The sequence below is a fragment of the Pygocentrus nattereri genome, chromosome 24 (assembly GCF_015220715.1).
Source record: "Pygocentrus nattereri isolate fPygNat1 chromosome 24, fPygNat1.pri, whole genome shotgun sequence".
Taxonomy (NCBI): Eukaryota; Metazoa; Chordata; class Actinopteri; order Characiformes; family Serrasalmidae; genus Pygocentrus; species Pygocentrus nattereri.
Genome location: NC_051234.1, coordinates 19,523,563 through 19,537,775, shown reverse-complemented (window position 1 = coordinate 19,537,775; position 14,213 = coordinate 19,523,563). Strand labels below are relative to the sequence as shown.

At 35.4% G+C, this 14,213-nt stretch overlaps 2 protein-coding genes across 5 annotated transcripts in view; both read right to left on the bottom strand.

Annotated features, from left to right (window-relative positions):
• Positions 1–4,146: 4,146 nt before the first annotated feature.
• Positions 4,147–8,821, bottom strand: timm21 (translocase of inner mitochondrial membrane 21). The gene is made up of 6 exons (XM_017696145.2): positions 8,077–8,821; positions 7,895–7,957; positions 7,368–7,465; positions 7,208–7,281; positions 5,917–6,022; positions 4,147–5,795 (listed from the first exon to the last, which is right to left on the bottom strand). The coding sequence occupies exons 1-6, from the start codon at positions 8,387–8,389 to the stop codon at positions 5,703–5,705; spliced, it is 747 nt and encodes a 248-aa protein (XP_017551634.2). The 5' UTR covers positions 8,390–8,821; the 3' UTR covers positions 4,147–5,702.
• A 1,171-nt stretch (positions 8,822–9,992) lies between these two features.
• neto1l (neuropilin (NRP) and tolloid (TLL)-like 1, like) overlaps positions 9,993–14,213 on the bottom strand; it is a 151,067-nt gene continuing 146,846 nt past the window's right edge. For 2 of the 4 annotated variants that reach the window (XM_017696235.2, XM_037533787.1), the window contains one exon: positions 9,993–10,269. Coding sequence is in view for 2 of the 4 variants with exons in the window: in XM_037533787.1 (XP_037389684.1) it covers positions 10,233–10,269 (37 nt within the window). In the remaining 2 variants the exon portion in view is untranslated. The other 2 variants (XM_017696236.2, XM_037533788.1) reach the window with 1 other exon arrangement.

The following is a 14,213-nucleotide window of genomic DNA, read 5'->3' as shown; positions in this document are numbered from 1 at the left end:
TCAGCTCTTCGTGGGGAATCAATCTAAACGGAATTGACTCACAAACTCGACTGAATCGAACTTTTCTTGGCGGATTTCGATTCTAATGATTTTCAAATAAATGACCGTTGACAATTCATCCGCATAAAATCCTATAATATCACATCCTGTTGAATTATTTTACATTTTCTATCTGGAGTTTCCTTTTACAGTCACATTGAATTCAAGTGAATTGTATTTATACAACAGACCTTGCAGTGTAGTTATAATACAAGGAAGACACGCCAAGGGTACAATAAACAGTCACTTAGGTCTATAATGTGATGTTTGCCAGCGGATGATGTCAAAGTCAGTGGCCAATGTTAAAGTCTATTGATTCTGAGGGATATATACACGATGTTATCATTGTGTTTTAGAAGCACAGAATGACAGTAAAGCAAAACTACACTTTCTAGAATCTGAAATAAATAGCTTTATATGCGTAGACAGCAAAAAAGTTGACTTCACTAGTGAATCGATGATTCAGTAAAGTGGGCGTTTGATCCATTGAATCAAGTTCAGATTGGTTCGTTAAACTGAATCAAACTTCCCATTTCAATCTGCTTCCGTGAAAACAGACGCTCCCTCCCAGGTTGGCGATGGCACGATGTGGGCGCGGTTTCATAAAAACCATCACTCTTATTGGCTCTTGCACATCCACCGACCGCCCACGAACGGAACTGCGTCATTTATGCTAAACCACTTATTTACGGTTCTCACCGGTTGCGACTCAAATCGACTTCTTGCTCCCTTTGTAGTGAGAGTAACTGGTAGTTTAAACATTTCCAAGGTACTAAATTATCCCAAAGACACTAGAGCTTTAAATTATCCCAAAATCCAAATGGTGCTATTTTTGTGCCCTTTGAGATCGTCTATGGTGAATTTTAAAAAGCATTCAGAGCGGTTTGGTGTGAAATGCTCACAATTGTCAGAACTGTTCACCGTGGTGATGATTGGAACCAGGCGAACACCTCCAAAAGCTCCCTCAGAGAAATTTTTACATAAAATGGCTATTAATACACTGCTTGATGTTTGAGACATTGTTTTATGGTAGTTTGAGCAGGTTTTGGCCTACGTTGTAATTTTAAACAGTGTTCATGGTGCATACAGGACAAAACAGCCCCCAAAGGAAACTTTTATCTTTAGAAATTATATAAAAATCTGTGTATCTCCCCTTAATGGGGGCAGTCGTGGGCTGGAGGGTAGGGAACCGGCCCTGTGACCAGAAGGTTGCCGATTCGATCCCCAGCACTGAAAGTCTATGACCGAGGTGACCTTGAGCAAGACACCTAACCCCCAATTGCTTCCCAGGCGCCATGGATAGGGCTGCCCACCACTCCAGGCAAGTGTGCTCACTAGTGTGTATGTGGTGTTTCACTTCACTGATGGGTTAAATGCGGAGGTAGAATTTCCCCAGTTGAGGGATTAAAAAATAAGTATCACTTATTAAGCGAATAAGAGAGTCACTTTCATTTTTAAATATGCATTTGCCACTAGTATTTCTTGTTCTGTTCAGAAGAGTACTGTATATAATCGACCACGTGTTTTCTTTATGTAGTAAACTAAACAGATGAGCAACAATTTTCTAAGGTGTCCGAATGTAGAAACGACTTTTCGGAGCATTTTTAAAATGCTGAAATCTGTAATAGGCTGTCACGCTTTTATTAGATTTATATTTGTTTACAGTGGTGTTGATAGGAACCAGAGGTCATGATGCAAATATGGCCATTTTATTTTCTATCCTAATGGATCAGTGAACCTACAGTGATGATGGTGATGATGCGTAGTGATACATATGATAAAATAGGTTTTCTTTGGGGGCTATTTTGCCTCAATACACCCTACAAGTATTCCTCCACCATGAACATATAAAACAAAATTCAGGCCAAAATCTCATTAAAACTACCCTGAAAAATGTCTCAGGCATCAGGCAGTGCATTGATGACCATTTAATATAATGACTTTCTATGAGGGAGCTTTTAGATGTGAACATCTGTTTCCTATCACCACCACAGTGAACAATACTGACTAAGCTTCTCTAGAACAAAGCCTTTCACACAAAACCACTCTGAATGACTTTGTTTACATCTCAAAAGTTGAACTATGCAGAAAATTCCCCTTAAAGTCGAGTGCATAATGTAACAACTGAAGTTTTGGCCTTACATGTCCTGATGTTCCAGTAAATCCAGGTCCTTCATGACCTCAACATGACCTCGCTTTCTTTCCCTAGATAAGGCAAAGCATCGGCCGTGAGGATGTTTCATTTGGCCAGCCAGAATTTCCACCCCCTCACCTAATGAGGAAAAATATTTTTATACTAATTTACTCAGTTCTTATTTTCCTTTTAAATTTGTACTGTACAAATTAGTAAAAATACAGTGTAATATCATTTTGTTTAAAATCAATGTGAATGTATTTGGATATTGTGTTGTCACTGACAGCCTCAGCCCATCACCAATATTGCACCCTGGCCTCCCAAGACAAAAAATTTGTGGAGACTTAGTTTAGTTACTAGTTCACTAGGTGCATGACTAGCATTTGATTTGAGACACAGCCCACTCTCTCCTCTAAACCACTACAGGAAAACCCCATGCCTGCACAAAGAGGACTTTTGACCATATAAGCACACTTTCTCTACTTTCACTTCTATTACACATCACAATGTCAGCGTAAGGAGCCCTTTGCATTATCATACTTTTGGATGGCCAGAAGCATTTAAGTATTATAAACAGCTTGAATAAATAAAAATGCTGGATAATTATTTAATATTAATGTTAACAAACAGAAGATTTCAGTGACCAACTATTTATTCACCCAACTCAACTGGATTTGTTCAGTTATTCCTTTCAATATGGCCAGTCTTCAACATATCTGATGAACAAACCTACTAGAAGCGGTATTCTTTTAAAATACGGTTCACTGAAAAAAATTAACAAAATTTTTACCTCTTATGATAAACATAGTTGGCATGCCATGTTTAGTGTTTCATTCATCAGCTATTTAGCATTTTAGCATTTTGGGTGACATAGATTCCCACTACTTATTAGACACATTAGCCTCATAGCTTAAGAGCAAATTAATACAGCCTTCAAGCTTTCAAGGCTAGAAACCAAAAGTAATATTTAAGGGGAATCATATATGAATGAAAGAGAAAAACAGATTCAAGAGTTTTGCCAAATTAGAGAGACTTTTAATCCGACCAACAGGGAAATTTCACCTCTGCATTTAACCCATTCATGAAGTGAAATGCCACATACACACACTAGTGAGCACACTTGCCCAGAGCAGTGGGCAGCCCTATCCACAGCACCCAGGGAGCAACTTGGGGTTAGGTGTCTTGCTCAAGGACACCTCAGTTTCTATAGCATTCTTTGTTTTGGTGTCCTTCAGTCATGTCAGTGTATGTATATCATGATGTTTTTTGTTTTGAACTGTACAAAATTAATGTAGCTTTTAACCATTTGCCACTTACGTGAACTGTTAATTAATAAATAATGAAGAAATTAATAAAGCACCAATACTTCTAATCTCACCAGAGTAGGAAATCCTCATGCACTGAACATAAACCTGCCAGGATATTAGTTACTATTGATCTCCTTTGAAGACAGATGCACTGGAAAGCATGTGTATTAAGTCTATGTGTATTAAATTATGAGTTGGTAGTATTACCAACTGTCTACATCTACAATGAGAGAACACTCAAAAATACATTAACAGTGCATGAATTGGATCATAAATGTAATGCAACACAGTGAATATACAGTAATGTGGCACCCAGGTGGTTTGCCAGTCATTGCACAAATCCTGTAGTTGTACAATATTTCCCCCTACTGGACTCCAGCAAGAGAGGCAGCTTCCACTGTCTCCGACTGCATAAAATGGTGTAAGAGGAATTTGAGTTTTAAACACTAAAATATTTGGTAAGTAATAGCAGTATGTAAAGAAACAAGTGTGAGCTCACTGCAGGAGATTAAGAATAGAAATTAGGGTTGATAAGACAATGCCATTGTTTACAGATGGGAGTTTTTCCTGTCTTCTTCTTCTTGCTTATTACCTGGTTGGATGGTTCAGTACAATTGAAAGCAATAAAAATAAAACAAGACCCCCCAAAAAAAACAAAAACAAAAATACTTGCTCCTCCTTTAATTAATCGTCCTCACAGACGCACAATAAGAGGTTCATGAAATATCTGTTGTTGCACTCAAAACTCCTTTTAAACATATGAAGCTACTGAACTGGAAGTTGATTCATATTGCACCATAAATTAAGTTCAACCACAAAAAAAAGTGCTGTGGTTTTATTCACCACAGCTTAGATCATTACTGCAAATGAAAAATGATTTCTTGGCATCACTCCTGCTGCTTCCATTAAAAGAGAACTCCACAAATTTTTCCAAGAATTGTGTGGTTTGATATGGAATGTTACATTCTAGAGAAACTTACCGAGTCAGATTTGTTTACAGCGGTGGTGACAGGACCAGATTTCCACCTTTAAAATCTCCCTCATATAAAGTTATCCCATGAAATGGTTATCAATTTGCTGCCTGAGGTCTTGGACATTGTTTTACGGCAGATACGCCCATGGCCTAAAACGCATGTGTTAATATACAGTATATTAATGGCCAAGAATTTCATGCAGGTCGCTGTGCGCCATTTTTTTTTTGCTATTTCAGATTTAACATTATTTCACTACAATCAGCATAACATATGAAATCTCAGAAAGCATGTGTAAGTTCACTGGTCTCTTTTGGATGGTAAATAAAATTACTATATTTGTGTTGTAGACATCATGACCCTGGCTCCCATCACCACCACTGTAAAGACACATGAGGCTGCAACAATGAACCATTTCCCACTAAAACATGCTGAATGACATCTCAATGTAAAGCCTTTTCTCCTTTTCCAATCACTCCATATTACAACAGATGCATTTCAAAGCAAGCAAAAATCCAAATATGTCCAATATGTGTCATTATAATACAACGTAACAACAAGTAATGACCACTATTTTGGTTTATTTCCAATTCATCTTAACTAAATGACAGAAGTGCAGCACCAGCCTATATGATTTTATTCCTGATGCCAAAAACTCATTTTAAGAAGTAGATTGAGTTGACCAATGACACAACGGAAATCAGGCAGTTTGCAAGCATGTCAGTGAGCACAAAAGCTCATTTTCTTCACTTATCTGGAATCAGCAATTTTCACACACTGGACACAATTAAACACAATGACTTACAAAATGTGGCTGCAGTAACTAGACCTATTGAAGTGCTGGGAAACTGCAAATTGCACAGTTATCACTGACCCCAACACAGAGGGCTGCGATGATTAATACAAAATCTGCATAAGCACCAATTTCTGAAGCACCAAGTGTAAACTGATATTAATAAATATGAATAATTAATGAAATAATAATATTTCATTATTTAATTTCTTGTAAATTTCCCTGCAAAAATAGGCTGACATCTTTAGAATGCGCAATGTATGAAATCTAGGGGAAAAAATTGAACTTCAGTTTAAATATTGCTATTATAGAGCATAGAAACCTAGCCAAAGGCAATTATACAACAAAGTTCAAAACAAAGTTTAACAGGCTTCAATTCAAATATGAGCATTAAGTGCTTGAAGAGAACCTGTCCAGGATTCACTGATTCACTCTTCTATAAATTTCCCTGAAAATGATCATCTGTTGTCCTCAATCACAATTGTCCTCCTGGGATATGTGTCTATGTCCACAAATATGTAGCGGAATTCAAATTTTCCTGTCTCAGGATTCTGTGAAATGAGAACACCACCACACATGAAATATCAAACATTTTTCTATTATACGTATAGTAAAGAAATAATACTTTTAAATAATTGACTACAAAGTGCTCAGTGAGATTCTGAAATTCACCTGTTTTGATTCGGAATGAACAGTTCCGCGCAGTCCCGGCTCTGAACCCTCGATGTAAAACTTCAGCCTCATGTACTTCTCTCCATCCTTGATGTATTCAATATGTCTGCAGGAAGATTAGCCAGTTAAAGAGGAGTTTCTCAAAATTTCTGCATAGTTCTATCATTGCTTTGTAAACAAAATCATGCAAAGTGTTTTGATGCCGTTTGAAATGGTTCAAAGTAACTCAGCCTAGTTATCTTTATAATGGTTTTAATATATCCATTACGCAAATGCATCCATTTCATTTGACACAGATACACTTTTTTCCTTTGGGGACTTTTATTTTGCCATACAATACCTTGCATGTATCCCTCACGACTTTTCTAGAAAATACATTTTAGGCCAAAACTATCATCAAATATTGTCTAAGACAGTATATTTATAACCATTTTATTTAATAACTAACTTCTGTTTTTAAAGGTTGCTGTTAGAGGTTGATGTTTGGTTCCTAGCACCACCACTGTAAACAAGTCTGACTATGTTTCTCCAAAATGAAGCATTTCACATCAAACCACTCTGAATGACTTTGTTTACATCTATTTAATTTTTCAGAAATGTAGAAATATCGGTAGAATTCCCATTTAATTCAGATCTGAAAGACATTTAGGGCCAGTGTCCTAGTCACAGATTAAGCACAGTCTTGGCAGAGAGCATGTTTTTGGACTTAGAGCGCAAATGACATTGCGTTGGCCAGTAATATCGGCTGATGTTTATTGATATTGGGAAAAAGATGGGCAATAATGAGTAAATAAGTCAAAACAAAAAATAAGCAAGTAATTCTGGGAAGCTTCTCCCCAAGTGCTACAATATTTAGACTATTTAGATTATTTAAATGTTATGGCTTATTTAGGTTTAAAAAACATGACAATTAAAAACACAGTCATATCAGTCAGCAAACATTTAAAAACAAAAAACACATTCCCATTTTATCACTTATCAGAATTCTGAACCACTTCATATCAGGATCACCCAAAACTTTTAATTTCCATCTGGCATGACTTAAAACGACCCAAAAATTCAAAACCTGGAAAGCTCACTTGAAATGTTCACCCTGAGACTGACTAGAAAATCCAAGAAATACTCCAGAAACATCAGATCACAGATAATACAACAATTTCTAGCTTAACATTTGTGCTTTTAACAACCATGAACCACAGAAGCTACAGTGACAGCTTTGAAGTTTGGACTTCATGAAGCGTAAGCATTTTTTCTGTCCTGAAACATTCAAAAACAAGTACAGCTTTCGTACCGGACTTGTTGCCTTCTACCCCGACGAGTGGTCTCTCCATAGCCTTTAATGGGCTCACCAAAAGCTCCAATTACCTACAAATGACATAAAGCAAATATTTGTGTACTCTTTCTGAAAAAAACTTGCCTTTTTGTAATGAAATTCTCAAAAATTCGCCTACCTCTGGGTGTGATCTGCATTTCTCAAACGCCTTTCCATACAATTTGCTTGGACTTGATGATGAAAACAGCTCTTGGAAGATGACATACAGAAGTCCTCCTATAAGAAATGATGCCAAGTCAATACTTTGTGTTATGCAACCTGTATAAACACACGGACATTAAAGGGACTATCACTGTATCTGTTTTATATATGCCTAATCTTCAACTATGGAGCTGCAGTAGACTCTACAGAGAGACTTTCTGGTTAAAAGTCAAACTACAAGTGCAGTGGGACTGTTCAAATTTTTTCCTGCTAGCTGTCTAATACAGAATGTACTAGTACACAATGAATTTGTGTAATGCATGCTGGGTATTATAGTGAGACAGTATTGACTATTGACAAAAAATGCTCTGTCAAACTCACGAAGCTGAGTGATGCTGCGCTGTATAATATTACATATCATGACAATTACATACCAAATGCTGGACTGACCCTTTAAGTAACCAACAATTTAACTAGGAAATTCCAAAACAGCATAAATCTCACCTGTGACTCCAAGTCCAATGAGCACTACTATCAGATAGGTGAAATCTTTCCCAGCTTGCTTTACTGTTGGTCAAACCAAGCAAAACTGAATGAATACTTACGCCTGCCAACAGCATGGTCTTGACATACAGCTATTACACTTTATTATGAAGTTTGAACTGTAATAAAATCCCTAAACCAACCTTTCTGTGACGCTGAGAGGCCAGATGATGTCTGGCTCTTTTGGACTGACACCTGGGTCCTGTCCTTTCCCTCATGATCCGTTGTGTTCCTGCTCTGAGCTCCAGCATGAAAATCTCGAGTTTGAACAGCAAACCAGCGAGGCATACATGTCCACTGGGCAAAAGGCGATTTAGTTAACTTTAGCTGGATTAAAATAGGATTATTCACCTGCAAAGGTGACACTTGTGGAGACAAGGTGACATTTACACGCTTTAATATCTGCTGTACACAATGTGAATTTCTGCCAGTTCTGAATATGAGAGAGTAAGCCATTATACCAACTATTAAGAATTAATAACCAAGTTATATTTGATTCTGGTCAGATATTAACCTTAACTAGCGTACCATTAACTTTGCTGGCTAAACTTTGCTAATCATACAGCTAGCTAGCTGGCTAACCTAGCTGCTTCACGAGAAGTATCTGATATGTTAGCTTAGCTCCGAACACGCTATTGTTTTACTTAAAGAAAAGAACAACAGTTTTCTCTCAAGACAGCGTGGATCTTAACTGACAAAACGACCCGTGATAACCTAGAAAAACAATCTTAGTTCTCATTAAGAGTCCACCTGCTTGTCCTAGCAACCCTGGTGCTAATATTCCCCTTCAAAACTAAAGTGCCCTGCGATAATTTCGCGTGTTAACATAAACGTTTTTACACGGCTCAGCTTGTGTATATGATTATTTATGGATTACGACATTTTAAAATATAAAGTGTAACTGTCACTGAATAAAATCTCCTTTATATTTCAAAATGAAAGTTTTTTTATGTTAGACGGCTGTTGATGTGCGCTGAGGATCATGGGAGCTGTAGTGTTTTGAATTTTTCTAAATAAAACGTTTTAGTTAGAAACTGAGATATTTGTGCAGTAAAATACGCCGAGCTCTTGATCGTTAGTGGTCTATCTTACAAAAAGTAATCATGTTTAACTTTCACTGAATAAAATACATGCTCTATTTGTGTTTTATTTTTTTTAAGAATTGATTTCTTTTAACTTTGCAGCTCAGACGTGGTAGCTGGGGCTCATGGTAGTTGTAGTGTTTTAACTTTCGAAGCAATTATTTTTTTTAAATGTGTGCATGAATTTGGTGCATTATTTAACTTACCATTTATATCGGAAACCATCATTTATATATATATATATATATATATATATATATATATATATATATATATATATATATATATATATATATATATACACACACACACACACACACACACACACACACACACAACAGAGCTTTCATATACTTTCTATAAAATGTCATGTAATAATCAAGCATGAAGCAAGGATTCGACACAATTATTCATGTCACTTTATTGAAAACAATATGTCCAGGATTTATCTAACGTTGAATCAATGAAGACTTGAAAAAAAGTCTGATCTGTGATTTTTTTTACCTTTAAGTCACTGATCAATAATTCACCTATGAAGATCGTAGGGGCTTTTTTTCTATTATAGTATGCATAGACAAGACCTGCTGACCGATTTCTAGATTATGGTTAAAATTTGCATCTCACAACGATCCACATTCTTTATTTTGTGTCCACAGAGATGCTTGGTAGGGTAAGTGTTATAAGATTAGAAAACAGATCACAGAAAAATCAGGTCAAATTTAGGCAACTGACATCTGCTTATCTGGTGATAAAAGGATGCATCTCATGTTTAAGACAGTAACAAATTTTAATTGACATTTATTATCATTGAAATTCTAATGTTATTTTGGCATTAAATAACTTTTTGTAAAGGTCACACAAGAGAAAAAATAGCTGACTCATTTTCTACACAATAAAAAATGGAAAAAAAAAATGGAGAATAGAATGAAACCCCCCCAAACCTCATCCTACCCCCAATATACCCCCCCCCCCATCAATATACCCCCTGGATTTCACTTTGTTGTCTGGAGTTGGAAACATACGCCTACTGTCTAGGCGCTAGAATACTGTTCAGGGGGTTTTAGTCAATGTAGGAACACGAGTTGGTGCCATTCACCAAAAGCCAAGAGGCCCAAGGCCATCAGAAAAAAAGCAAGTTCGACCACAATGCAGTTTATATTCGCTGAATGCAACAGTCCTGTCTGTAGGAGGGTGCTACATGTTAGCCCCTTAAGCGGTCAAACTTGGAAAGATGCAGGGTAATGGTGCATCTGCCTGTAGAAAAAGTGAAAACACTATTAGGTCAACTCCAAAATCCTACATTTTCCTCCTTACTGCACAGTCTTTATTGGTTTTGCACAGGAAAAATAGAAAACATGGCTCCAAATATGAAGCTGCATACATTTAAACGTATAGGTCCAGTGTCAGTGTTGCTATGTGCTAAAAACATATTTCTAACAATTAATAAAAGTGAATTGGCATTGAAAAGCACTTGCAAATGAATTCCTGCTAACTGCTATTCCATTCCATTCCCTGTTAGCTATATTAGCATTATAGCGTAATTGAGCTATTCCTTCAACATTTCACTAAAAGGCAAATATATATCTTTTATTAGAGGGTCAAGTGAGTTTGGTTTCAAGTCGTAGCACTGACAGAGATCAATTCAATTTGGTGATCACAACTTTAGCTTGCTAGTCTGATCTGCTAATAAACGGAACACTTCCGTCATTTCTTGCCAAGGGTTCAAATGTTACATGATCACATAATAGGCTAAACATGCTATAAATTATGCTAAAACACAATGTACTGCTACAATAATCTAAGAGCCAATGAAGCAGAGCCTTAACCCTGTGATGCAGGAAGGTGGTTTAAGCAGGGCGTGCTTAAATTTAAGCAGAGTACATGACCAAAGACATCAATTAATTTGATTTTTTTTGCTAGTTTACATCAAACAGAATGTGTCGCATTGCTATAATGAGGTCAATGACAACAATATATACATCTAAGTGACAGTTCAGAATGTTTTTTTATTATTTTTAACAGTTGCAATCCTGAAATGGGGGATGCTGCAGCCCCCTCTGCACCCCCAGTTCCCATGTTCCTGCTTATATCCATACCTTGTGTTGTGCTGCAGCCTTTGCTAATGGTACAGTATCAGTTGGTATTTACATTGTATATCATTATGAGCATTACTGCTGAGTGAGAGTGAAAATATTTGTTAAGATCATCAAAATTAGCAACAAAAATGTGTCTGTATGTTCAGGATGTTATTGCTGCTTTGGTACTCAGTCATTTAGCATTACCTGTTAGTAGCAGAGGAAATGTACATACAATCTCAAAGTCATCAAACTTGGGAAAGAAAATCATCACAATATCATATTGTATCCATTAGCACAAATTTAGTTCAACATGCTAGTGACAAACACGTTGTTCCAATTTCAGAAAATATCAAATATTCTCTGTTAGACAAAACATTTTCTTCTTTTCATTTTAAGATTTATGCCCAGGTGGCGTAAGAAAGATGAAAAGGAAGCTTGTCAAAGTTTATTATTTTCATTTGTTTCATAAAGCATACATAAACTGAGTGTTAAAGGTGGTCCAGCTTTCAAACAGCTACAAAAGTTTAATGTACAAAGGTTATGTGCCACTAAAATGTAGCAGAAGTTACTGTATTTTCTGTCAAAGCACCTGCACTTTTAATGTTATACTGCAAAATCATCCAATTCAAATAAAACATTCTTAAATTAGGTTAGCCACACATATTTTATCTTTCATTAAGATTTTAGCATGCATACGTTAGTACAGGAATTAGCCTCTAAGGGGGACTTTAGTTTAATTCACAATGCCTTCGATTAGACTCTACAGTAAAATAGGTCTGGGCAAGCTATCTGGTTTGATCAATCATTAAATGTAATGTCAAATAGGTGTAAAACATGCAAAAGTCAAAAATGATAGAAATATTTGTAGATTGTAGATATGGAGAATCATAATCAGCAACAATACCAGTGTATAAAAAAAACAAAACAGAACATCTTTTTATAGCAAAATAACAAATGCATGCACTAGAACATTAAACAAGAAGTACTGATCACACTTATTCTTGTAAACTGAATTGAAATAATTCTCTTTCAAAAAAATGAACATTTGACATTGTGTGATCTTTAGACTGAAAATGGGAAGATAAAAGGTCAATGGACTAACTTAATGCTCCTAAATTCAAGTTTCAGATATTCCAAGCAAGTATTTTTCTTTGCTACAGTGTCCATGTCCTTCACTGAGAGATATTTACATCTGTAATGTGTTTTGTAGGCCCTATAATTGTCACTAAAGTGTCCATGTCATCATGCTGGTGTAAATCTCCGGTCCATGTTTTCATATTTCACTGAAGCTTGTTCGTACTGATCCAGGATTGCACTATTTTCAAGAAGTCTATATGATGGAGACAATGCAACATAACGTAGAACATGAGCAAAGACACACAACAGCACACAGTTCACAGTGTGATTCAACAGACACAAAACAAGAGGCCTAATGTAACAAAATCAATGAAATATAAAAGACAACAAGAGAAAATACTTGTCTTTTCATTCAAGGCTGGTAATGAATTTAAATATGTAGTTTTTATATCAGTTGTGTGCAACAGGCAAAGTTGCTTAACATTCAAACAAAACCCACTTCCTTCATTTTTCAACTATAATTGAAAACACACCAGGAGCTACAGAAGTCATGTAGGCCTGCTCTAATGGTACTCATGATAAATGTTTGCTAAATAGCAAGGTTTTATGTTCTTTCATGTACATTCATATATGTTCATTAAATGCATTTTAAATGTTAAAGTACATGTAGCTCTTTTAAGAAAGATTTTGGCTACTTGGAAGTTATCTTCACCAAAAATTATATTCAAAAATATACACAGTCAGTGAAACACCATCCACATCAATTTTATGGGTCTTGTAGGTTAAAGGTTAAGAAACCCTGCACTGTAATATATATTAAAGATATATGAGTCATTTAACATCAACTCACCTGGGGCCTGACAGTTTAAATAAACTTCAGTTTTATTTAAGTAACCATGCAATTTTTTTTGATTGTGCACCAAATAAATTTTTAGTTATGACACTTGAAACATTTGTCCTGTCAATTTGTAAATCACATTTTAAATATTAAAGCATAACTGCTTACAGAATAAATTCATTGATAAGAAATATTAACTTAAAAACACAACAATGTAAATATTAACATTTTTCCACAAACTCATTAATATATTGCAGGATGTACTGTTTATACAAAGCATGTAATCTTTCATGTCTGAAATTTCCAAGATTTCCAAGTAATTTTTGTAAAGTTCCATGTAGTATTCTTAAATTAAAAATAAAGAATATTTTATCAAACCCAATACATTTTCACTTCTGCACCTAATATTTGAAGCCATACCATACAATTAAAATGGCTTCATAACTAAAAATCTATTCTGGAGGTGTTTTTACCCTAAACTTTTTTCCTTCTAAATTTTTCCTCAGTAAGGACAGTTATGTCTCATTAATAATCCATCATGGTTAATATGTATATATTTTTAAACATGATGGCTCTATTTAGAACCATCAGTTCTACATAGAACATACATTATGAAATTGTTTTTCAGACTGATGGAGAATGTGTTGTACATGGTTCTATATATTTCACAATGTAAATGACCATTTAAGCAAGCGTATGTTTCTATGTAGAACTCATGGCTCTAAACAGTTTCTTTTTTAAGTGTGTAGATTAATGCTGATGTTCTGCATTAAGCTCTATAATTCTCTAAGAAGCCTGTATTCTAATTTAAGGGGCAATATACTTCCATTTCTTGTTTTTGGGAGATATATTATGCACAGAATCTGGGCCAGACAAAAAAAGTAGATTCTCCAATACATTATCTTCTTGTGGGAATATATTATCAAGGAACTAAATAATTAAAATTTTAAATTATTCTTAGTGTTTTATTTATTGGAAGGTAATATTTCAGCTTAGTTCAGTCACATCAACTCAACATTTATATGAAAGATTCAATTTAACATTTTTAAAAAGTCATAACTAAAAAACTGTTTGGAGCACAGTGTTGAAATTTTGCATGATTGTGAAAATAAAACAGAAGCATTTTTTTTAGCTTTTTTTTTCAAGAAAATCTAACATAATCTGCTAGTCCTTTGATGAGATATAATGGATTGACCATCATAGGA